Genomic DNA, 25105 nt, shown 5'->3' on the forward strand with positions numbered 1-25105 from the left:
AAATTCTTCTGATGCATTTTTTTCAAATGGAAAATACAAGGAGTTTTTAAAAAGGTCATGGACGGCGGGGTGCTGTGGCTCATGCCTGTAATCCCAGCACTCTAGGAGGCCAAGGTGGGTGGCTCACCTGAGGTCAGGAGTTCGAGACCAGCCTGGCCAACATGGTGAAACCCCATCTCTACTAAAATACAAAAATTAGTTGGGCATGGTGGCATGTGCCTGTAATATAATTTATTCAGGAGGCTGAAACAGGAGAATCGCTTGAACCCAGGAGGCAGATATTGCAGTGAGCTGAGATCACACCACTGCACTCCAACCTGGGCAACAGAGCAAGACTCCGTTTCCAAAAAAAAAGTTAATGGAAAGTGCATATTATGAAAAAACTATGCACGTGTTTTCAGATTTTTTCTGCACTAAAAGAAATTTGCACTAACTTCTTAGAACGTGTCTGAAGAGGAGCTAGTTTGAGGCACTAAGAAGAATAAGATATCAGTTTGAAAAGAGCTCCCACTAGAGCAACATGAATTCTGCTAAAATTGAAGCAAGAACAAACATCAAATTTATGGTGAAGCTTGGGTGGTAGAATGGTGAAATCATTGATGCTTTATGAAAAGTTTATGGGCACAAAGCCCCAAATAAATCAGCAGTTTACAAATGGATAACTTAGTTTAAGAAACGACGAGACGATATTGAAGATGAAGACCACAGTGGCAGAGCATCCACATCGAGGAAAAAAATACATCTTGTTTATGCCCTAATTGACAAAGACTGAGATTAACAGCACAAGCAATAGCCAATACCATAGATATCTCAATTAGTCTGGCTTACAGAATTCTGACTGAAAAATTAAAGTTGAGCAAACTTTCCACTCAATGGGTGCCAAAACAGTTGTGCCCAGAGCAGCTGCAGAGAAGGGCAGAACTTCCCACGGAAATTTTAAACAAGTGGGATCAAGGTCCTGAAGGATTTCTTTGGAGAATTGTAACAGGAGATGAAACACGGTTTTACGAGTGTGATCCTGAAGACAAAGCCCAATCAAAGCAATGGTTACCAATGGGGGCCATGGCCCTGTCAAAGCAAAAGTGGACCAGTCGAGAGCAAAGGTCATGGCAATGTTTGTTTGGGATGCTCAAGGCATTTTGCATGTTAGCTTTCTGGAGGGCCAAAGAATGAAAATATCTGCTTATGACGAGAGTGTTTCGAGAGAGTTAACCAAAGCTTTTGTAGAAAAATGCCTGGGAAACATCACCAGAGAGTCCTTCTCCTCCATGACAATGGGCATGCTCATTCCTCTCATCAAACAAGGGCAATTTTGCAAGAGTTTTGATGGGAAATCACTAGGCAGCCACCTTAACAGTTCTCATGGTGGCTCATTCTGACTTCTTTCTGTTTCCTAATCTTAAAAAGTCTGTACGCGGCACCCATTTTTCTTCAGTTAATAGTGTAAATAAGACTGCATTGACATGGGTACATTCTCAGGACCCTCAGTTCTTTAAGGATGGAATAAATGGCTGATGTCGTACAAAAGTGTCTTGACCTTGATGGCAATCATGTTGAGAAAGTTTATGTTTTAAATTTTTGTCTTTTAATTCCATTTTTCCATGAACTGGTTGAAGTCCCCTCATATGTACATGTGTTACAACATAACGCTGAGAGATATCATAATAATATGGTTGGCAGTATTGTTCCTGGTTTTAAAGGGCCTATTAAAAACATACTCTTTTTCTCAAATTCACACAGAAACAGACACACACACACAAATGGTAGAAATCTCACTTCACTGCCAAATTTAAATATACTGTAACTACTTACCCAGGAGGAAGAGGTTTAAGTATTCATTGCCTCCTAAATTAACAGAATTCAAGGAAAAGGAGTAGAATCCCAAACTTCCCGTGAACCAGATTAGCCAAACGGTAAGTGTCCTTTTCGTAATGCTCCAGTTATAAAACAGATATGATAGGTTGTGCTTCTGAACTTCAGTGGGGCTATTACTAACAGGACCTTGTAGGTCCAGTGATAAAAGTTCTGACAGTTTACAGGAGCTTGCCCTGTTCCACTTGGCCATGATGTCAACTATTTTTTGTGCTTCTTCATATCGTCCCTCTGAGAGAAGCCAAAAAGGTGTCTCTGGGAGCACCCAACAGCACAGGATAAAGGGGACAGTCACTGTGGAGAGGATCACCTGGTAAAGCCACCAGGTCCTGACCAAGTATCCTGTCAAAGCCACCAGCAGGGTTCCAACTGCAAAAAAGGAATGCAAATGGACAGATGCCCATGTCCGAGACTTCATGCCAATGAATTCCATCACATAGACAAACCCCACCACGAGATAGCCACTTGCAACCTGAAAAACAAATAATAGGGGTCTATATTCAAGGTCACATTTATAACTATTGAGGAGTCTGACCCCATTGCAAATCACATGTAGGCAAAAAAGAAAATGACAAAGACTTGCTTTCTGAAACCCCTATCAGATGTATAAAATGACATTCAATCCGATCTATCTTTTTTTCTTATAGGTCCTTTCATCTTCCCTCATCCTCCCCACCCCAAATGGCAAAACTTGAGAGATTATTTATGATATAAATGTTAGACATTGTCTTTTGTGTCATCTAAATATTTCATTATACTGTGGATGTATTTCTCCAGTCCTTGTAAATGCATACATCAAGTTATCTGTATCCAGGAGGTTCTTATTGTTAAATCCTAACTGCTAAATGGAGACAAAAAAATTTACGCTAACTAGTGGTAAGAAAAACTGATTTAATTAAAATTCTATTTTGACAGGCAAAGAAAAGTAGACAAATTAGACTTCATGAAAATTAAAACTGTGCATCAAAGAACACTATCAATGGAGGGAAAAGGCAACCTGCAGAACTGGATAAAATATTTGCAAATCAAATATCTGATAAGGGATTTTATGGAGAACTCCTAAAACCCAACAACAGCAAAAACACAGACAATCCAATTCAAAAATGGGCAAAGGCTTTGAACAGACATTTCAAACAGAAGAAATACAAATTTTTACCAATCATTGAGAAATGCAATTCAATGCTACAAAGAGATACCCCCTCATACACATTAGGGTGGCTAATTAAAAAAAAAATAACAAGTTTTGGTGGGAATGTAGAGAAACTGGAACCCATGTGTAATGTGTGAGAGAAATGTATAATGGTACAGCCTCTAGGAAAAACAGTATGACGATTCCTCAAAAAACAATTACAGCATGATCCAGCAATTCCACCTTTGAGTATATACCCAAAGGAATTGAAAGTGGGGTCTGGAAGAGATGTTTGCACATGCCTGCTCATAGCATTATTCACAACAGCTAAAGCATGGAAGCAACCCCCCAAGTGTCCGTCCATAGATGAATAGATAAGAAAAATGTAGTCTATGCATACAATGAATAGTATGCTAAGGGAAATAAGCCAGTCACAAAAAGACAACTATCATATGATTCCGCTTTCATGAGGTACCTAGAGTGGCCAAACTCATAGAGACAGGATGTAGAATGGTGGTTGTCAGGGGCTAGGGAGACAGGGAACAGAGAGTTATTATTCAATGGACGGAGTTTCAGTTTTGCAAGATGAAAACGAGTTCTGAAGATGCACAGTGGTGATAATTGCACCACAGTATGAATGCACTTAATATCACTCAACTGTACACTTAAAAATGGTTAGGATGGTAAATTTTGTGTTATATGTACTTTACCACAAGAAGGAAAACTGGGGAAAAACTTTATTTTGGAAATATGCCTATCTTTAATAAAAATTAGATTACAATATGTGATTAGAATATAATATGTGACCATTCTTGGAATAAACAAAGAATGAGTCCATTGATAGGCTTTTTGGGAGGAGGAGGAGAAGAATTTTTTCTACAAAATTTTTTCATATTTGACTTCTACAACACAAATCGTAAAATTAACTTTTGTAAAATTATTCGAGAGCACCACTCCCCAAAGGCTTCTCTTAATCATTAGATATTTGAATCATACTCTTTCAAAGGCTCATTATGTGATTATCCTTGCAGATGTTAATTTCTTCAAAAGTTAACAGGTCTCTCTGCCAGATCCCCACTGGCCAAAGGTTGTGGGCAGGATTCAGGCAGTGTTCCCCTGTTCCCTCACTGCTTTTAAAGATTTTTTGTAAACATGTGTCCCTTGTAATAACTACAATTTCTCCTTGCATCGGACAGTCACAAAGAGGCCAGCCTACAAGGATATTCTGGCTGTCAGAAAGGGTTGACACTAGCAGGAGGCAGGGAGGTGCTTGATGAGGACTACTGTATTCATAATCAGTTTAATATTTTTGTGACAACAGCTTTTATTTCCCTGTGCAACTTTGTAATGGCAAGACTCAGATCATCGGGACCCTACATCCAAGAATCCAGAAGTCGCTTTTGGTAAGCGCTGCTGTTACATTAACAAAGATTGTGATAACTTTCAAATACTATAAATTTCCCAGTTAAATTAAGCTGTAATATTTGTCCCTGTCAGGTTTTTCAATGCTAATTATTTCTCATGAGTCAGCTACAACTTCCTCTGTCATTGGATTCAGAAAATCCATATACAACTAACTCCAAAACACTCTGTGAATCCACTCACACCCATCCCTTCCACCGATAATACTCCTCACATCTTCTCGGAATCCACCCCCTCATAGCAGCCAGAATTCCCGGAATCCCTTTTGTGGATTGCCATTGCCTTTAGGAGATAGAGCAAAATCCTGACAATCCTACAAGGCCCCACCTAACCGCCTTGATCCCTTCAGCCTCATCAATGCGTCTCTCCTCCTCTCTATTCTCCAGACATTCCGGCTTTTCTTTCTCATCTCAGGGCCCTTTCATCCGCTTCTATCTTTGCTGGAATATTCTTCTCTCACCCATCCCTCACAATGAGAAAGCCCTTGACCCTCCAGACCCTGGTGAACGCTCCAGACCCACTGATGTTATGCCCTCACTGTCAACATTTTACTTATTTTTGAAGATGGCTGATCAACGTCTTGCCTTTCCTACTAGACTTACTGAGACAGCTGGGTCTGGTTTACTTAGCATTACACTCTGTAGACAGATCAATAAATGTGTTGAGTAAATGAATCTGCCTGCACCTCCCATCCACAGAATTCCACCACAAATCTATTCCCCATGAACATCAAAGGAAACAGTCACAGAAAATTAAGGCCACATTTCACGGATGTATTCTATGGGTGTGGCCTTGTTTCCTTGGGTATAGAAGCCAACGCGTGGTATTTTGCAAGACTGAAACAGATATTTTCAGAAATATCCTCTTAAGTCTTCCAAAAGATGATGTTTATACTTTCTTAGTACCTGTGCCTTTGTGGAACCTTCAGTCCCACCAGAAGGTTTCTCGTGTTGAAATCTCACTCTACAGTCACAGAGTTATGACCTCAGTGGAAACGGAACTACTGGTTGCTATCTTGTATTTAAAACTCTTTACATTCCTAAATATATATATTTACTTTTTAATGAGGTACAACACCTTCTAGTCTCCTAGATTTATTTTTATGCATCTTCCTTATCCTTGGCCATCTGTATGGTTTGCTAGAAACCCTTTCTATCCATCAAAAAAGACTCCAAAACTGACACCCCATCTTGTTCTCTGAGGGGGTGCAGAGAGATTGAAGCCCTTTGCTTCTCTCCGGACCCTCAGACCATCCAACCTGCTGCTCTGCGTTTAGCAAGATCACAAGCTCCTCCTCCAGATGGAAACTTCCCTCTATTATTCTTGATGTTGCTTGATAGTTGGAAATCTATCTGGAAGCCTCACTGAGCATGGAAACAGCCTCCTTGCTCGCTAGTCCATTTCTAGTAAGTTACCATTGTAATCAGGTGCTGTACTGCGGTTGTTTATACTTAATCTCACTGAATCCTGAGAATAATAATAAACACAGATTCTTTTCTACAGTTTACAGACTGCAACCAAAGGTTCAAAGAGGATACTGATCATACAACTAACAAGCCAATATATGACAAAGCTGGTATTCAAACTCATGCCCTTTCCACTAAACTGCCGTTCCTGGTAACATAAGGACCTAATGCCTTCCTGTTTTCATTCTTCCTGTACATTATACAAGTGACTTTAACCACACACCTTAACTGTCTGTTTGCTCATGTGAACAGGCCCTGACTAGACCAATATAATTACTCAGAAAGAAAATAATGCCTCAGTAATTGTGACATGTGGACCACATGCCCGACACAGAGGCAAACACACTTCTGCCTAGCCAGCAACAATTTTCACTTTAATGAGTTCCATTCTAAACATAAGGCATTGGTATTCTGTAGACAGACTTCTGCAGTGGAGTGGACAAAGATGAGTCCTTGATCTCGCTCACTAGATCTTAAATGAGCAAAATGATGAGAGTTAAGGTTTCCTATGAAAATACTGCAGCAGAATTAAAGAAGTAAAAAACACAACTCACCATGGCAAGAAAAAAGCGTGCAGCCATGAAGGTGTAATAATCAACTGCAAACGCCGCTGCTATTCCAAACAAAAACATGCTACTGCTTGTGGCCCACAAGACCACCCGGCGTCCTAGCCTGAAAAATAAGAGTCACACAGTGGAAGAGGAAAGGTAGAGTTGTAACAGTTTAAACATCCACTCCAATTCATAAAAGATAGGCGTTACCTATATACCTTGAATAGCTTATGTATTGATTGTTTTTCTTTTATTTATTTTGAGCAAACCATAAGTTCCATGGCTTCTTTAAAAGACCAGCTGTTCAGTGGAGAGGCCTTTACCTGAGTTGCTAATATGCATACCTGATCACTCTGAGTCATCCCCACAGGACCCCTTAACCTGGGATTGGGGGAAGAGAGGGGAGAATTTGTCTTCTCCCTTTCAGGACTTTGGCTCTCTGTGGAATCATCTTCCCTGCCAGGCTGGCTCTGTCCACCAAGGCTATGACAGCTCTTGCCAAGCCCCTCTAAAAACAGAGGTCTTGCTACCTTCTGCTTCTAGAATAATGTGCTTACTTGCCCTATCTTTTCATAATTGAAAGAGGCATCTCTTTGTTTAAAAAACAAATAATATCTGACAGATTTTAAAATTGTGATATAATTCAAATGCCATAAAATTCAACCTTTTAAAGTAGACAATTTGGTGGTTTTTAGTATATTTGCAAGGTTGTGCAACCATCATCATTCTTTAATTCCAGGATACGTTCATCACTCCCAAAAGAAACTCTGTGCCCAGAAGCTGCCACCCCCTCTTCCCTGCTCCCTCCAGTCTCTGACAACCACTCATCTACCTTCTGTCTCCATAGATTTGCCTGTTCTGGACATTTCCCATAAATGGAGTCAAACAACATGTGGCCTTTTGTGTCTGACTTCTTTCCCCTAGCATTAGGTTTTCCAGCTTCTTCTGCGTTGTAGCATGTATTAGCACTTCATTCCTTTTTTCTCTCTGAGTAGCACCATTATACGGATAAACCACATTTTATCTATTCATCAGTTGATGGCTCATTTTCCTCTTCTTGGCTATTATGAATAATGCTGCTCTGAACATTCATGAACAAGATTTTGTGTGAACTTAGGTTTTGAATTCTCTTGGGTATATACCTAGAGTGAAATTCCTGGGTCATATGGTAACTCTATGTGTAACATTTTGAGGAACTGCCAAACTGGTTTCCAAGATGGCCGCCCCATTTTTCCATTCCCACCAGCAATGTATGAGGGTTTTGATTCTCCACATTCTCCCCACTACTTGTTACTGTCTGCCTTTTTTATTATAGCCAGCCCAATGGCTGGAAGTAGTATCTGATTGTGGTTTTTATTTACAATTCCCTAATGATTAATGATGTTGAGCATCTTTTCAAGTGCGTATTGGCTATTTGCATATATTCTTTAGAGAAATCTTTATCCAAATTCTTTGCCCATTTTTGAATTAGTCTATTACTTTTTTAATATTGAGTTGTAAGAGCTCTTTATATATTCTGGATACTAGACCCTTATCAGATATATAATAAGCAAATATTTTCTTCCTATGGGTTGTCTCTGACAAATAGTTTAAGGCAAAAGAATATTGTCTGGAGAGTCCAACCAACAGGTTTGCTTGGTGCAGCAGAGGATATGCAAATAAATAAGAAACCATCATCTTCACACTTCAGCCTTCTTTGCTCCTTTGCACATTAGTAGAGATTGTTGGCCCTATATATGAATGTTCCCCAATCTAATTTTATCCCTGAATGCCACCTAAAACTATTTTTACCTATCACTGCTTGACCCTCTCTCCCACCTCAAACATCTTCTCTCTCTGTAGATGAACAGCCATCTCCTGCAGAGAACAGAGACCATCAAAGAGGAAGACCCACAACTTCCTGCTCTGTCCACTTACCAACATGACCTGCATCTGCATTCAGCCTTCTCTTCCTGCCTCTCTGAAGACACATGCCCCTTTCTCTCCAAATATCATTTTGCAATCTTTGTATCGGATTGTGCCTCTTCCCACTTCCTCTGAAACCCATCACTTCTTTTTCCTTTGTTTTTCCCTCTCCTTTGACTTCTTCCTTTCAGTTTAGTCTCCTCCAACCAAAGACAAGAACCTTCTCTTGACCCCATTGCTCCTTTAGCCCCCTTGCATTTCCTCCCTTGACAGATATATCAGAAGGGAGTATTTCCCTCCTCAACTCCTACATGTTTCCTCAGCCAATGATGACCAGGTGCAACCAACTTTTCTGAGCTCACTTTGCAGTCACCAGGGGCCTGCACATTGCCTCTCCTGGTCCTTTCTGCCTGTCCTCTCTAATGCCACTGACCATGCCTACTCGTCAGACCCCTGCTGTCCTTTGGCTTATAAAACATCCCTCTCACCTGGTTCTGCTTGTACCTCCCTGATGACCCGCCTGCCTCAATGCTGGACTCCCTAAAGTCCTCTGCTGCACACTCTGCCCTTGTGATTTCATCCACTTCCCTGGCTCTGATTCCTAAGTATGGGCTATTAACTCCCCACCCACCATCTGGCCCCAGTTGCTCTTCTCTGCTTTAATGTCCTGCAGAGCTGCAATCTCTTGTTGCTGTTGTAATTGGTATTAACTTTGAATACATCTTCACTTTGTTTTTCTTAATATAGGGATAGGACTTTGTTTTTCTTAATAGGGATAGGACAAGCTCACTGGAATATATCCAAACGTGTTCCCTTCTCTTCTAAAACTGCTCTCTCCCTGGTATTTCCTGAATTGGTTAGCAAAATCTCCTTCCATTAGGCTTCTAAACCTTAATACATTCCTCCGCTCCCTCCTGCATATTCATCATCAAATTATGTGAGTTTAGAAATGCCTCCCAAATATGTCTTCATCTTTTCCTCCCTGCTTTTCCCGCTTTCACTCAAGTCTTCACCATTTCTTACATCATTCATCCCACTAGCTTCCCAGCTGGTCTTCCTAACCTCATGTCAGTACACCTTCCACACTTCCTAGAAATAAAATAATCCCCATTGTGGTTTTGTCTCTTGTCATTTCCTTTCACAATCTGCCCTTCTCTACTTCTGCCACACTGACTTTCCCACAATTCTCTGAACATGCCAGGTTGTTTCATGACACAAAGCTATTCCTTTCCCTTGGGGGCCTTCTCCATCTGACAACTTCCATTGATCATTCCTTGGGGTCTCATAGCAAAAATTCAGAAACAGTGTGATGCAGTAGTTGGGGATGCTGGCCTGGGCTCAAATCCCAGCTCCATCCCTTATTTTCCATGTGAACTTTCTATGCTTCCTTTTCCCTACTGGTTAAAAAAAGGGGGGGGGGGGCACAATAGTGTCTATCTCACAGACCTCTTTAAATAATTAAATGAGATGATATATAAGACATTTAGAATAGTACCTAGTGTATAATAAATTGTCCATAAATGCGAGTTTTTATTATTTTAAAAGCATTTACCGGCTGGGCATGGCGGCTCATGCCTGTAATCCCAGCACTTTGGGATGCCAAGGCAGGCAGATCACTGGAGGTCAGGAGTTCAAGACCAGCCTGGCCAACATGGTGAAACCCCTACTCTGCTGAAAATACAAAAATTAGCCAGGCATGGCAGCACATGCCTGTAGTCCCAGCTACTCGGGAGGCTGAGGCAGGAGAATCACTTGAACCTGGGAGGCAGAAGTTGCAGTGATCCAAGATTGCACCACTGCACTTCAGCCTGGGCAACAGAGCTAGACTCCTTCTCAAAAAAAAAAAAAAGCATTTACTACATTTCATTGAAATTGTCAGTTCAAAAGTCTATATTCTCCACTGTTAGCTCCTTAAGGGTGGGATCAGATCTTATTTCTTTGCTTTTTTAATTATAATATTTTATACATATATAACCATGCATAAAATATGTACAGTTTCAAGAATAATAAAAAATCAAATGCCTAGAAATTACAACCCAAGGCAAGAAAGAGATGATTGCCAGCCTCCTGATAGCTTCTTGCACCTCTCTTTGTGACTACAAATCCCTTGCCCTTTCTAGGAGGAAATATTTTTCTAATTTTGGTGATAATCTCTTGTTTTTTGTTTCATTTTACTACTTTTATAAGCAATGCTAAACAATACAGGTTACTGCTTATAAACAGTATAGGTAAGTTTTGCTATTATGATTTTAAATTTTCCATAACAGGACAATACCACATGTATTATTTTATGACTTGCTTCCTTTATCAAACATTATGTATAGGAGATTCATCTACGTTGTTTCATGTAGCTGCGGCTCATTCATTTTCATGCCCACATATCCTACTGTAAGAATATATTATAATACATGTGTCCATGAGATGATTGAAGGACATCTGGGTTGTTTAGAGTGCAGGGCTGTTAGGAACAATGCTGTGAGGGCACTTTTATGCATGTACCTCTGTGGACCTGTGCAAGATCATGCTCAGGGTATATGCCCCAGAGCATGTGGCTGTGCACATCACCAACTCTATATGATACCAAATCAGTCTTCAAGGTTAACCCAATTTGGATTCTCAGTTTGCATTCACACCAGCAGGATGAGAGATCCTATTACTCCATATCCTCACCAACACTTAGTATTACAAGACTTCTGACTTTTGACAACTGGTCAAAAGTAAATGGTGTGATTATATGTCACTGTCAATTCATCTTTTCATTAGCCATTTGGATTTTCTTTTCTATGAAGTGACTTCAAATCTTTTTCCCATTTTTCTATTGGGTTGTCTTTTTCCCATTGATGTAAGTAAAAATCCTTTGACTATTCTGGACACTAATAATTTAGTTATATGTAAAGCAAATATTTTCTCTCTCTTGTGTGCACACATTCATGTCTTTCCTCTTTTAATGGTGTCTTTTGGTGGACATAAATTCCTGTAATGAAGTCAAATTTATCCATTTTTTCTTTCATGATCAATGTTTTTTGTGTTTTAGAAAAATCACCCTTTCTTCCATTAGGTCCTGAAAATATTCTCCTAAATTATCTTCCTAAAATCGTATAGTTTTGCTTTTCACATATGCACGTTTAGTCCTTCTGGAACTGCTGTTGTACTGTAAAATGTTAGAAAATGAATCCAGTTGTATTTCCTTCTATATAGCTAGACATCTGTCCCAGCACCACTTAATGATTGATCCTTTTCCTGCTAATATAAAATGCCTTATGTGTCTATACTTATGTTTATGAATGCACCAGTCTATTCCAGGAACCTCTAAGGGAGCCTCAATCTGTTTGTCTAGTGATATATCTATTTACTTTAATGATTTGATTCTTAAAGTTTATAATTGTCTCCACAGAGGGCCTTCTTCACTTTTTGTTATATTTAACCATTTATATTTCATATTTTTAGGTTTCTGCAATGATATTTTTAAAATTTATATATTTGTTACTGGTATATAGAAATATAATTTTAAATGCTCATTAATTCTAATAACTCATATGTAGGACTTTTTTCATACAAAATTGTAATAACTACAAATAATGACTTTTTATTTCTCCTTTCCAATCATTATTCTTTCCTTGCTTCCTTTCCTTCTCCCTCTTTCTCTCTCTTTTTCCTTACAGCACTGGCTAGACTATCCAGTACAATGCTAAGTAGAAGACATGTTTCATACATCCTCGTCTGTTCCTAATCTCAAAGGAAAAGCTTTTAACATTTCACAGTTAAGAGCTGGGTGCAGTGGTGCATGCCTGTAATCCCACCTACTTGGGAGGGCTGAGGCAGGAGAATTGCTTGAGCCCAGGAGTTTGAGAACAGCCTGGGCAACATAGCAAAACCCTGTCTCTAAGCAAAAAAAGAAAGAAAGAAAAAAGAAATTAATATTTTAAACTTCACAAGTAAGATATTCATGGTAAACCTTATTGTAGAAACCTTTTATCACGTTAAAGGCATTCTTCTATTTTTAGTTTTTATGATGAATGGATTTTGAAATTCATCAAATGCTTTTCCTATATGTATTGAGTTGATTGTATGAATTTTGTCCTCTAATACGTTAATGTGGTAAATACCATTGATTAGTTTCTAATGTTAAGTAGATTTCAGACCTTTTCTCTTTTCAGCCTCCATAAATTTTAATCTCTCATATTTCCCACCTCTCTGTCTCTCTGAGCTTTAATATTGATGACTTTTTCTGAGTTATTATCCATTTCATGAATTTTTTGTAGCTGTGTGTGACAGGTTGTTAAAACTATGCAGGTGATTTGTTATTCATTTATTTCACTTTGTATTTCTAGATGTCCTGGGTATTCTTCAATTTTATGTCAGTTTTAATGCAATGTCCAGTTTTTATCAATATTTTTAAGCTTGTCTTCTATTTCTTTAAAAATAGTAAGTGTGATTATTTTATTATTTGTGCCTGATAATTCTAGTATTTGAAGTCTTTGTGCAGAAGTCTGCTTCTGCTGCCAATTGTTTCTGTTGATTCTCACTCATGGTCCCTTTTAATTATGTCTTTTGGTTTTCACTGAGCTACTTATTCACCTTGAAAAATAATTTATGAGAATCCTCTCAGGCCCAAGATGAGGGTATACAAAGAATATTAAATTTTATTTTACTCTAAGTTAATATGTTAATCTGTACTGTTTAAGGGATGCTGGCAAAAACACAAGATGTTTGGGTCAGAGACAAAGAACTTCATTACTTACTTCGTTAGCAAGCAGTAGGGCAGCAGCATCTTTGTCTCAGGTCCTCTAATCCCCAAGTCCCACAATGAGTCCAGATGACACTTCACAGATAGTGGGTTGAATTAGAGAGGAGGAGCACTGGATGTGGAGAATCCACTGGTTTTGTAGCAAGCAGTTAGGAAGCCTACTCTTTGTGGCAGAGAGGGGACATTATCTCATCATATTAGTTAGTTTTATGTTGCTATAAAAGAACACCTAAGACTGGATAATTTATAAAGAAAAGAGGTTTATTTAGCTCATAGTTCTGCAGGCTGGGAAGATCAAGGGTACTGGCTTCTTGCAAGGGCTTTCATGCTACATTACAACATGGCAGAGAAGGTCAAAGGTGAAGCAGACACATGTAAAGAGAGAGAAACCTGAGGGGTGTCCTCACTTTAAAACAATCCACTCTTGCAGGAACTAATCAATTCCTGCGAGAATTAATCCAGTCTTGTGACAGCCAGAACTCATTCACTCACTGCCATGAGAACAGCACCAATTCATTCATGAGGGATTTGCCCCCATAGCCCAAACACCTCCCACTAGGCCTCACCTCCCAACACCGCCACACTGGGGATCAAATTTCAACATGAGCCTTGGTGAGAACAGACAAATCATATCTAAGCCATAGCACTCATCTTTTAAGGTACTGGCTGCATAGACAACTCTGAGAAATGGCCCACATAAAAAAGTGGTCAGGGACTTGCCATCTTGGCACATCCAGCAAGAAGTATAGAAGACTACAAGAGGTGCAAGGAGGCTGTCTCTTTCGACAAATTCCGCTGAGAGAATACAGACACTGGGAGTCAGGGACCATGTCAAACCAATTTTTTAGCTTAAGGTTTTTCTGGAGCTCCCAAGTAATTTTAATTCAAGCTACCCATCCAAATGAATACCAGTTAATGGTATGCAACTTCTCAAGGACTTTAAAAAATATACATCATGGCTGCTCTGCCTATGGAGTGACCCTTCTTTATTCCTTTACTTTCTTAATAAACTTTCTTTCACTAATATGTATATTATATATAATATTTATATATAATATGTATTTATATAATATGTACATATAATATATATTATATGTACATATTATATAAATACATATTATATGTACATATAATATGTATTTATATATTATATGTACATATTATATATATACTTATATATAATATGTACATACTATATATATTTATATATGTACATATATATTTATATATTATATGTACATATAATATATTTGTATATATATTATATGTACATATAATATATATATTTTTATTTATGTATATGTATATGTATTATGTATATGTATATTTATATATGTATGTAAATATAATATATAAATATAATATATATTTATATATTATATGTACATATAATATATAATTATATATTATATGTACATATAATATATATGTACATATAATATATTATTATATATTATATATATAATATGTACATATAATATATATAATATGTACATATAATATATATAATATGTACATATAATATATATTATATACATATAATATATTTATATATGTACATATAATTAGTGAAATATATATATAATTTCACTAATATATTTTTTATTTATATATTTTATATATATATGTACACACACATCTCTGCATCTATCAAAGTGACTGTAAGTGTTCAATATATGTCTATATAACTATACCAAGTTCAGACAAAGGAACTAAATTTATTTTCAGTTAACATATTTTGTACTCTGACTGTGTTATAAGCATTATTTATATCCCGTTTTTGTCATACAGCAAATGTATTTTAGTACATTTCATACAAGTAGTTGCAAATATTTTGAGTTTCAAGAGTCAAGCAGTGAACACATTTCAACAGAAAAGCCCCAAGTGATAATTTGTATAACAGCTTGCTGAATGAAAACACTAATACCTAGCACCTTTGACATACTATGAGAGGTATGGCCCTGCCCATAACAAAGCCCTATAATTTTTCTTTTGACATGTTTATCAGCCCCATTAGACTGGTATACCTCAAGGGCAGGGATTTCTGATCTAAGCTATTGTCTTTAGGTCCTCAGTGCCCACCATATGCCTGTAAAATCCACAACTATGGAGACCAAATAAGTTCATCTCTGTGCTTTGGTATGGTCCATGTTCATACAGAGATAAACTTTGCTTTATTTTAAGAATTACATATTCATTTTAATGTAAATTTTTAAAAATATATGGCCAGGTTATGCTTTGAATGATAGTATTCCCTCCAAAATTCATGTTGAAACTTAATCTCCAGTGCAACAGTATTAAGAGGGATGGGCTTGGGAGGTGATAAAGTCATGACAGCAGAGCCCTTAGCACCCTTAGAAAAGGGCTCAAGGTGGAAGGGAGCACTCTCCTGCCCTTCCATCCCTTCTTCCATGTGAGGACACTGCATTTATCCCATCCAAAGGATGCAGCAATAAGGCACCATCTTGAAAGCAAACAACAGCCTTCCCAGTCAGCAATCCTGCTGGCACCTTATCTTGGGCTTCCCAGCCGCCAGAACTATGGGAAATAAATTTCTATTGCTTGTTAATTACCCAGTCTGTGGTATTTTGTTACAGCAGCACAAAAAGACTAAAAGGGGCTGTTATAGCAAGCCCATAATTTTACAGATATACTGCTTAGGATCAGGCTACTCCTATTAAAAAGCAAGTCTATTTAAAGAGAAGAAAATATTCAAAGTAATAAACCGTATCTATTGAGTGATTATATGTCCAGGGTACTTTTTTTCTGTATTAATTTTGCAATAATCCTTTGAAGTAAGTGATATTATTTTTTATCACCAGCCTATAGACAAAGATTCTGAAACACAGGTAAGTTAGGCAATTTGCCTGGGGTCCACAGTCAATAAGTGGTAGAACCAGGATTTGGATCCAGGTATACTGTCTTCAGAGCCTATCCTTATCATTATACATCCCTAAATAATGGATCAGCAAAGAGGTAGGTATTTAGATAGGAAGTATAAAAATGACAAGTTTTAAACATAATTCCTTGTGTCCCAAGAAAACCAGATAGGAAAATAAACCCTACACTGATACAACAATCCTAAATATTTGATTTTACCTGTCAGAAAAGTAGCCAAAAGTCACCGATCCCAGTAGGACTCCAAACATAAATAGGGGCTGGATCAGCATTGCAAGCCATTTTCGGTCACAGACCAGGTTCCACTGGGTCACCGCAGTGCTTTTCCATGTGTTCTGGTCATATATGTAGCCATCCACACAAGGAAACTCTTTCTTACTGCCAGTGTATTCATAGCCCAAACTCGATGTGTTCTCCCTCTTGTTCCTGCTACACCTTGAGAGCTCCCAGATCTCACCATTCTGCAACTGCACCGTAACATAATCTTTCTGGCCTGAAGACAACAGGGCCCCGGTGTCCTCCAAACTCCAATTAGAGTGATTGTGGAAAACGACCTGACTCACATTGCCTGGGGGCCTGCAGACATGATGAGGGGTGACTCCCATGAACACAGAAGCCAAGTAGTGAATACCACAAGAGATGTTCTGGAAGGCACATATGAAATAGAGGACTCTCTGGAATCTGCAAGAGAAGAAAAGCTAATTATTATATCTGGTCTATAGGCTGAAAAAGAACATAAGCAAATTTGAAGGGTCTCCATCATGTTTATCTTAACATATACACAAACGGATAAATATAGAAATAATTATAGACATATTTATATCTATGGGTTAGTATATATACATATATTACTTAGCTCCATCTACTGAGAAGGCCTAGAAGCAATGACATCCCAAGAGCAGCAAGCACACCCATTGCCCAGATCTTAGTTTCTAAATACCATTCTCCAATGAGAGGAGCCAGAAAAAGTGGCTGATTCTAAAGCCAGGACAAGAAGAATACAAAATAAGCCTGGAATATCTTACAATACCATAAAGTAAGGAAATACTCAAAAAACAAAAGGATAAGGGCATATGAAAGGGGCCCAAGTAGCAACCTGAAAAAGTTCCCAGTGGCCAGCTGCGGGCGGCAAGCCACCCAGGTGCCGAGGCAAGAGACTGAGCACGAGCTGTTCCATATAATAAAATATATAAAATAACAAGAGTTATACTAGATATATATAGATCATAGACATGATTATATATAAGTATCACCAATCATTAGTTTGTAGTAATTACTCTTTATTTCAATATTATAATAATCCTAGCTCTACAACCGTAACCTAAGAAAAACCAGGCCATACAGAGACAGGAGCTGAAGGGACATGGTGAGAAGTGACCAGAAGACAAGAGTGTGAACCTTCTGTTATGCCCGGACAGGGCCACCAGAGGGCTCCTTGGTCTAGAGGTAATGCCAGTGTCTGGAAAGATGCCTGTTACCAAGCAGACCATGGTCTAGCAGTAGCATCAGTGCCAAAGAAAAGCACCCGCTACTTAGCAGACCGAGAAAGGGAGTCTCCCTTTCCCCAGGGGAGTTTAGAGAAGACTCTACTCCACCACCTCTTGTGGAGGGCCTGACATCAGTCAGGCCTGCCCGCAGTTATCCGGGGGCCTAACCATCTCCCTGTGATGCCGTGCTTCAGTGGTCACGCTCCTGGTCTGCTTTCATGTTCCATCCTATACACCTGGCTCTGCCTTCTAGATAGCAGTAGCAGAATTAGTGAAAATATTAAAAGTCTCTGATATGCAAAAATAATGGCATAAGCTGTCTCCTCTCTCTCTCTCTCTCCCCGCCTCGGCTGCCAAACAGGGAAGGGCCCCCTGTCCACTGGACACATGACCCACGTGACCTTACTTATCATTGGAGATGGCTCACACTCCTTACCCTGCCCCCTTGTCTTGTATCCAATAAATAACAGTGCAGCCTGACATTCAGGACCACTACCAGTCTCTGTGTCATGGTGGTAGTGGTCCCCCAGGCCCAGCTGTCTTTTCTTTTGTCTCTTTGTCTTGTGTCTTTATTTCTACAATCTCTCGTCTCCGCACATGGGGAGAAAAACCCACAGACCCTGTAGGGCTGGCCCCTACAGCCAGGTGGAAGCTGAAACAATTTGAGCAACAAAATAAATGGCATAGTATATCCCAAAGCATAAAATAAATATACATGAATCCATACTGTGTGGTTAATTTTATGTGTTAACTTGACTGGGTTAAGGGAAGCCCAGATAGGTGGCAAAACATTATTTCTGGGTGTGTCTGTGAGAGTGTCTCTGGAGGAGATTAGCATATGAATCAGTAGACTAAGTAGAGATCACCCTCACCAATTGAGGTGGGCATCATCCAATCACTTGAGGGCTTGAATAAAACAAAAAGGTGAAGGAAGAGCAAATTTGTTCTCTGCATGAGCTGGGACATCCATATTCTCTGGTTCTCAAATATCAGAGCTCCTGGTTCTTGGGTTTTTGGAATTAGATGAAGACTTACACCAGGCCTTCAGTCTGGGACTGAATTACACCACTAGCTTTCCTAGTTCTCCAGCTTGCAGATAGTAGGTCATGAGACTTCTCAGCCTTTATAATCATGTAAGCCAATTCCTATAATAAGTCTCATATATATGTGTGTGTGTGTGTGTGTGTGTGTGTGTGTATCCTATTTGTTCTCTTTCTCTGGAGAAGCCTGACAAATACAATACACCATACTCATATAAATAAATTAATGAAAAAATAAAAGAGGGAGAAGAGACCAATCTTTCTTACATTAGAATTCAATTACTATCTGTAGACATTCCCTCTCTCCAGGAAGTAGAGTTTAATTCCCGCAATTTACTCCTAAAGGGTGGGCTAGGCTTAGTGACTTGCTTCTAAAGAACAAAGCAGGAAAAGAGGAAAAATAGTAACTTTACAGTGGGGAAACCTAGAAACTTGCAAACACTAAAGTCACCAAGTGATGAAGATTAACATCCCCAATGACATCATGTGGATATGCTGTATCCCTCCTATGATCTGATGAGAAGGGCACTTCAACTCTGTTGTTGTCTTTCCAAAAACCATAACCTTAGTTTAATAATTTAAAAAAAGACCCCAGATTGGGGTCATCTACAGGTTACCTGGCCAATATACCTAAAGACTGCCAAGGTCACCAAAAATAAAGAAAGACTGAGAGACTGCTATAGACAATTAAATGCAGTGTGGTGCTCTGGGACTGGATCCCGGAACAGGAAGAGGACACTTGGAAAAACTGGTGAAATTCAAATGAAGTATATAGTTAGTTAATAGTAACATATTAATATCAGTTTGTTAGTTCTGACAAATATGGTAATGTAAGACGTTAACAATAGGGGAAACTAGGTGAGGGTCATATCAGGACTCTGTACTATCTGTGTAACTTTTCCATAAATCTAAAATTATCAAAAAATAAAAAGTTTATTTAAAAATTTAAAAAAATACGGTCTCCAAATTTATAGACTCAAACCAACAGTGACATATTTTCTGAAATAAAAAATTGCCTCATAAGGACAATTATGCCCACAGGACAGCAGGATAGAACAGATAAATTTGGATTACCCCACAAAATTCCAACCCCTGAAATTAAGAGGCATAGCAGACCTTTCAACAGGTGACTTAATTATTTATATTGAAAACAGAATCAGTTAAGGCAATCACCAACATTCCTATAAAACCATTAAAATAGGAGGTAGGTGATAGGTCCTGTCCGATCAAACTGAGGTCAAATTGCACCATTGACACATGTGATCTCCATCGCCCTTCTTCCTTTGCAGACCTGCCCACCCCGCTGCATCCTGATGCTCCCTCTCACTGGAAGATGCTTCTGACCATCCCTCAGCTCAGCAGTTCTCACACTTTTTGGTCTCAAGAGCCTCTATATTTTTACAAATTTTGAGGATTCCAAAAGGCCTTTCTTTATGTGGATCATATTTATCACCTTTTATGTATTAGAAATTAAAATGGAGAAAGAGAGGAGGAAAGAGAGCCAAGGTCTGCCAGGGAGCCCACAGGAAGAAGCTGGGGCAGAGAAAAGGAAAACAGCAAGAATCTGGCAGAGACTGGCCCCTGGGGAGCCCAGAGTCTTACAGAAAGGGTGGATAGGGGTGCATCCCTTCTCACTTCATCCCCGTAACAAACTGCTGACTACCAAATTGTGGGAGAGCCCCTCTGCCTTCGTGACCCTGGGCAATGCTGTCAGTGGTGATTTGGGAACTTCCTGAGAATAGAGTGCCAGGTGACCAACTCATGCAGGAGTGCTGGCACTCCCCTCAGGCCTGAACTGAGATGGTGGACACCATACTGGTTGTGCACCTGTTCTGAGCCACTGCCCTGCCCAAGCAACCTCAGCCTTTGTGATGTTGTATCACCAGATCCCCCAGAAACATACCCCACAACCACTCTGACTTTGGCAACCATGGGGGACCAGCAGGACCCTGGGAAGCTACAGGAACCCCAGAAATCTAGCCCTCAGTGCAGGTTGCTTCTAGAGGGAGCACAGCCCACCAAAGTGCTCCTTGGGACAAAGGAAATGCAGGCACAGGACCAATCTCTGAAAGGGGCGGTAGTAGTAACTGGGAAGGGACATGGAGAGGGGACTATTTCCTACTCAACCCATTCACTGTTGCAGATGCAGCAGAGGCTTTCCCTGCTGGAAGCTGGCATTCGTGCAATTGAAGAAAGGCTTTCTAGCACTTTTCACAGTGGCTGCATCCCCACTGAAAGTGAGGTGGTACTACCTGGGCTTTCAGAAAAGGCAGGGCCCATCTACCGCTCCCTACACAAAGTAGCAATGTCCCTGCAAGGACAGACAAGCCACAGAGCTGACTGTTCTGGACTGGAGAAAGAGGCTCTGACCCGAGGCCATTTTGGTGGTAGCCACAATCGAAGCCTTCTCACAGACCTCAGGAGTGGCCAGGAGCCAAAGGACAGTGTTTATAAGAACTGAGGGTTATGAGTGCTGCGAAAGGGGCATGATAGGTAGTGGATCATGTTCTTGTCTGCCCAGGATGAGGAGCTGGTGCAGCCCCCTGCTGCCCCCTACCCCTGAGACCTCAGCACCCCCATCAAGGAAGGGGCTTCCACTCACCTTCGGATGACCTGAGGGTGAGCTAGCTTTTCTTACCCTCAAGCGTCACTTACTGGACTAGAGACTGAACTGCATCATCAAACAAAAAACCTGCTGTCAGAAGAGCACAGTGCTAGTGTATGAGATAAGCTTCCTGAGACCTCCACACTCCTAGCCCTACAGAAGATAGTGTGTCAGCTCATACACCCTACACATCACTGCAACAAGCAGCATCTGGGAAAGCCACCACACAAATGATATCCATAACCAAGGAACCCATAGAGACCCTTGGCCCCCTGAAAGCACCCAGAAACAAAGCCAAACAATCCTACACAATATATACTACAGCCACACCCTCAAGCGAAAAAAGAATACAAACTTTAAAAGTCTCATTCAAATGTTGGCAAATTCAAAAATAGGAGGCAACAGCTCTGTATTTGTCCATTTTCACGCTGCTGATAAAGACATACTGAGACTGGGCAATTTACAAAAGAAAGAGGTTTATTGGACTTACAGTTCCACAAGGCTGGGGAGGCCTCACAATCATGGCAGAAGGCAAGGAGGAGTAAGTCACATCTTATATGGATGGCAACAGGCAAAGAGAGAGCTTGTGCAGAGAAATTCCCATTTTTAAAACCATCAGATCTTGTGAGACCCATTTACTGTCACAAGAACAGCACGGGAAATACCTGCCTCCATGTTTCAATCATCTCTCACCACATCCCTCCCACAACACATGGGAATTATGGGAGTTAAAAGATGAGATTTGGGTGGGACACAGAACCAAACTATATCAAGCTCCTTCAGATGAGAAGGAGTCAGCATAAAAGCTCCGGCTATACAAAAAGACAAAGTGTTTTGACACCTCCAAAGGATCATACTAGCTCTCTAGCAATGGATCCTAACTAAAATGAAAATTCTGAAATGACAGATAAAGAATTCAAAATACGGATTGTAAGAAAGCTCACTGAGATGCAAAAGAAAGTTGAAAATCGACCCCCAAAAACTTAGGACATGAAAGACAAAATAGATATATTAAACTTTAACTATAGTAAAAGACTAGACCAAGCAGAAAAGATAATTTCAGAGCTTGAAGACCAATCTTTCTATTTAAACAAGTCAAACAAAAATAAAGAAAAAAGAATTTTTTAATGAATAAAGTCTTTGAGAAATATGCAATTATGTAAGGGGACCAAATGTATGACTTATATGTAATCCTGAGAGAGAAGAAGAAAAAGTAAGCAATTATATTTAAGAGAATAATTCAGGAAAATTTCCCTGATCTTGCTATAGAGGTAGACATTCAGATGCAAGAAATTCAGAGAATATCTGGGAGATACTATAAAAGATGAATGTCACCAAAGCATATAGTCATCATACTATCCAAGTTTAATGCTAAAGAAAAAAATCTTAAAAGCATCTGGAGAGAAGTGTCAGATCGCCTATAAAAGAAATCCTGTCAGACTAATGAGACTTCTCAGTAGAAATCTTACAAGCCAGAACAGATTGGGGGCCTATTTATAGCCTTCTTAAAGGAAAAAAAAAAAAGCCTCCCAAGAATTTTATATCTTGCCAAATAAGCCTCATAAAAGAAGGAGAAATAAAGTCTTTCCCAGACAAGCAAACACTAAGGGAATTAATCACCACTTGACCAGTTCTATAAGAACTGCTTAAAGAAGTTATAACCATGGAAATGAAAGGACAATACTTGCCACCGTAAAATCACACATAAGTAGGAAGTTCACAGATCCCATAAAGCAATTACACAATTGAGACTACAAAGCAACTAGCTAACAAAACTCTGACAGGAACAAAACTTCTCATATCATTATTAACCCTAAATGTAAACAACCTCAATGCTCCACTTAGAGGATATAGATGAGCAAAATGGATTTTTTTTAAAAAGACCCAACCATCTGCTACCTACAAGAGACCACTTAATATGTAAAGATACCCATAGTCTAAAGTAAAGGGGGGTAAAAAGATATGTCATGCAAATGGAAAACAAAAAGGAGCAGGAGTTGTTCTTCTTATATCAGATAAAACAGTCTCTAAAGTAACAACAGTAAAAAAAAAAAAAAGACAAAGAATAGCATTATCCAATGATACAGGGTCTAATTCAACAAAAAGATTTAACTATCCTAAATACATATGCACCCAGCATCAGAGCACCCAGATTTATAACACAAATACTACTAGACTTACAAAAAGAGATAGACAGTCATATAAAAAAGTGAGGGACTTTCAATACCATACTGACAGCAATAAGCTGTCAATGATGACAGATCATTGAGCTTGATCTGTCGATTTGATTATATAAACTTGACCAAATGGACTAAGAGACACCTACAGAACATTCCACCCAACAACCACAGAATATACATTTTTCTCATCTGTGCATAAAACATTCTCTAAAATTCACCATATGCTTGCCCATAAAGCAAGTCTCAATAAATGCAAAAAAAAAAAGTCAAAATCATATTAGGATCTTCCCAGACCACAGTGGAATAAAATTAGAAATCAATACCAAGAGGAACTCTCAAAACAACAGAAGTACATGGAAACTAAACAACTTGCTCCTGAATGACTTTTGGGTAAACCATAAAATCAAGGCAGAAATCAAAAAAATGTTTTGAAATGAATGAAAACAGACACAACATACCAAAACCTCTGGGATACAGCAAAAGCAGTGCTAAGAGGAAAGTTTATAGCATTAATTGCTTAAATCAAAAAGACAGATCTCAAATTAACAACCATTTATGCCACACCTCAAGGAACTAGAAAATCAAGAACAAACCAAACACAAAGCTAGCAGAAGAAAAGAATAATAACAAAGATCAGAGCAGATTTGATCTCAATTAAATTGAAACCAAAAAAATCATACAAAGGGTCAACAAAACACAAAGTTGGTTCTCTGAAAAGGTAAACAAAATTGTTAGACGGCTAGCTAGATTAACAAAGAAAAAGAGAAGATTCAGATAAGCACAATCAGAAATGATAAAAGTAACATTACAACTGATAACACAGAAACACAAAGGATCATCAGAGACTACTATGAACATCTCTAAGTGCACACACTAGAAAACCCAGAGTACATGAATAAATTTCTGGAAGCATACAACCCCTCAAGAGAAATAGAAATTCTGAACAGACCAATAACGAGTAATGAAATTGAATCAGTAACAAAAAAATGCAACAACTATGACAAAAAAAGAGCCCAGGACCAGACGGATTCACAGTTGAATTTTATCAGACGTACAAAGAGCTGGAACCAATCTTACTGAAATCATTCCAGAAAATTAAGGAAGAGGAATTCCTCCATAAATAATTCTATGAAACCAGTATCATAGTGATACCAAAATCTGATAAGAACACATCAAAAAAGAAAACTACAGGCCAATATCTCTGATGAACATAGATACAAAAATCCTCAACAAAATACTAGCAAACTGAATCCAACAGCACATCAAAAAGATAATCCATCACAATCAGATGAGTTTTATTTTAGGGATGCCAAGATGGTTCAACATATGCAAGTCAATTAATGTCATTCACCATGTAAACAAAATTAAAAACAAAATACATAAGGTCAACTCAATAGATGCTGAAAAAGCATTTGATGAAATCCAACATCCCTTCATGATAAAAATACAAAACTCAACAAACTAGGCATCAAAGTAACATACCTCAAAATAATAAGAGCCATATATAACAAACCCGTAGCCAACATCATACTGAATGGGGAAAAATAAAATGCATTCCTCTTAAGAACTAGAACAAGACAAGGATTTCACTCTTACAGCTCCTAAATAGCACAGTACTAGAAGTCCTAAACATAGCAATTAGGTAAAAGAAAGAAACAAAAGGTATCCAAACTGAAAAAAAGAGTGAAATTATCTCTGTTCCCTGATAACATGATCTTATACCTAGAAAAATCCTAAAGATTCCTCCAAAAGACTCCTAGACTTGATAAACAACTTCAGTAAAGTTTCAAGAAACAAAACTAA

General features: G+C 38.8%; 1 protein-coding gene across 2 annotated transcripts in view; it reads right to left on the minus strand.

The window, feature by feature from the left end:
• Nucleotides 1–25105, minus strand: part of SLC22A16 (solute carrier family 22 member 16) — a 52692-nt gene that overhangs the window by 16172 nt on the left and 11415 nt on the right. For both annotated transcript variants that reach the window (XM_055114054.1, XM_055114055.1), the window contains exons 2-4: nt 16192–16671; nt 6444–6561; nt 1813–2344 (exon numbers count right to left, since the gene is read on the minus strand). In XM_055114054.1, the coding sequence (XP_054970029.1) occupies nt 1813–2344; nt 6444–6561; nt 16192–16671 (1130 nt within the window). The remainder of the gene's footprint in view (nt 1–1812; nt 2345–6443; nt 6562–16191; nt 16672–25105) is intronic.

The sequence above is a fragment of the Pan paniscus genome, chromosome 5, assembly GCF_029289425.2.
Source record: "Pan paniscus chromosome 5, NHGRI_mPanPan1-v2.0_pri, whole genome shotgun sequence".
NCBI lineage: Eukaryota > Metazoa > Chordata > Mammalia > Primates > Hominidae > Pan > Pan paniscus.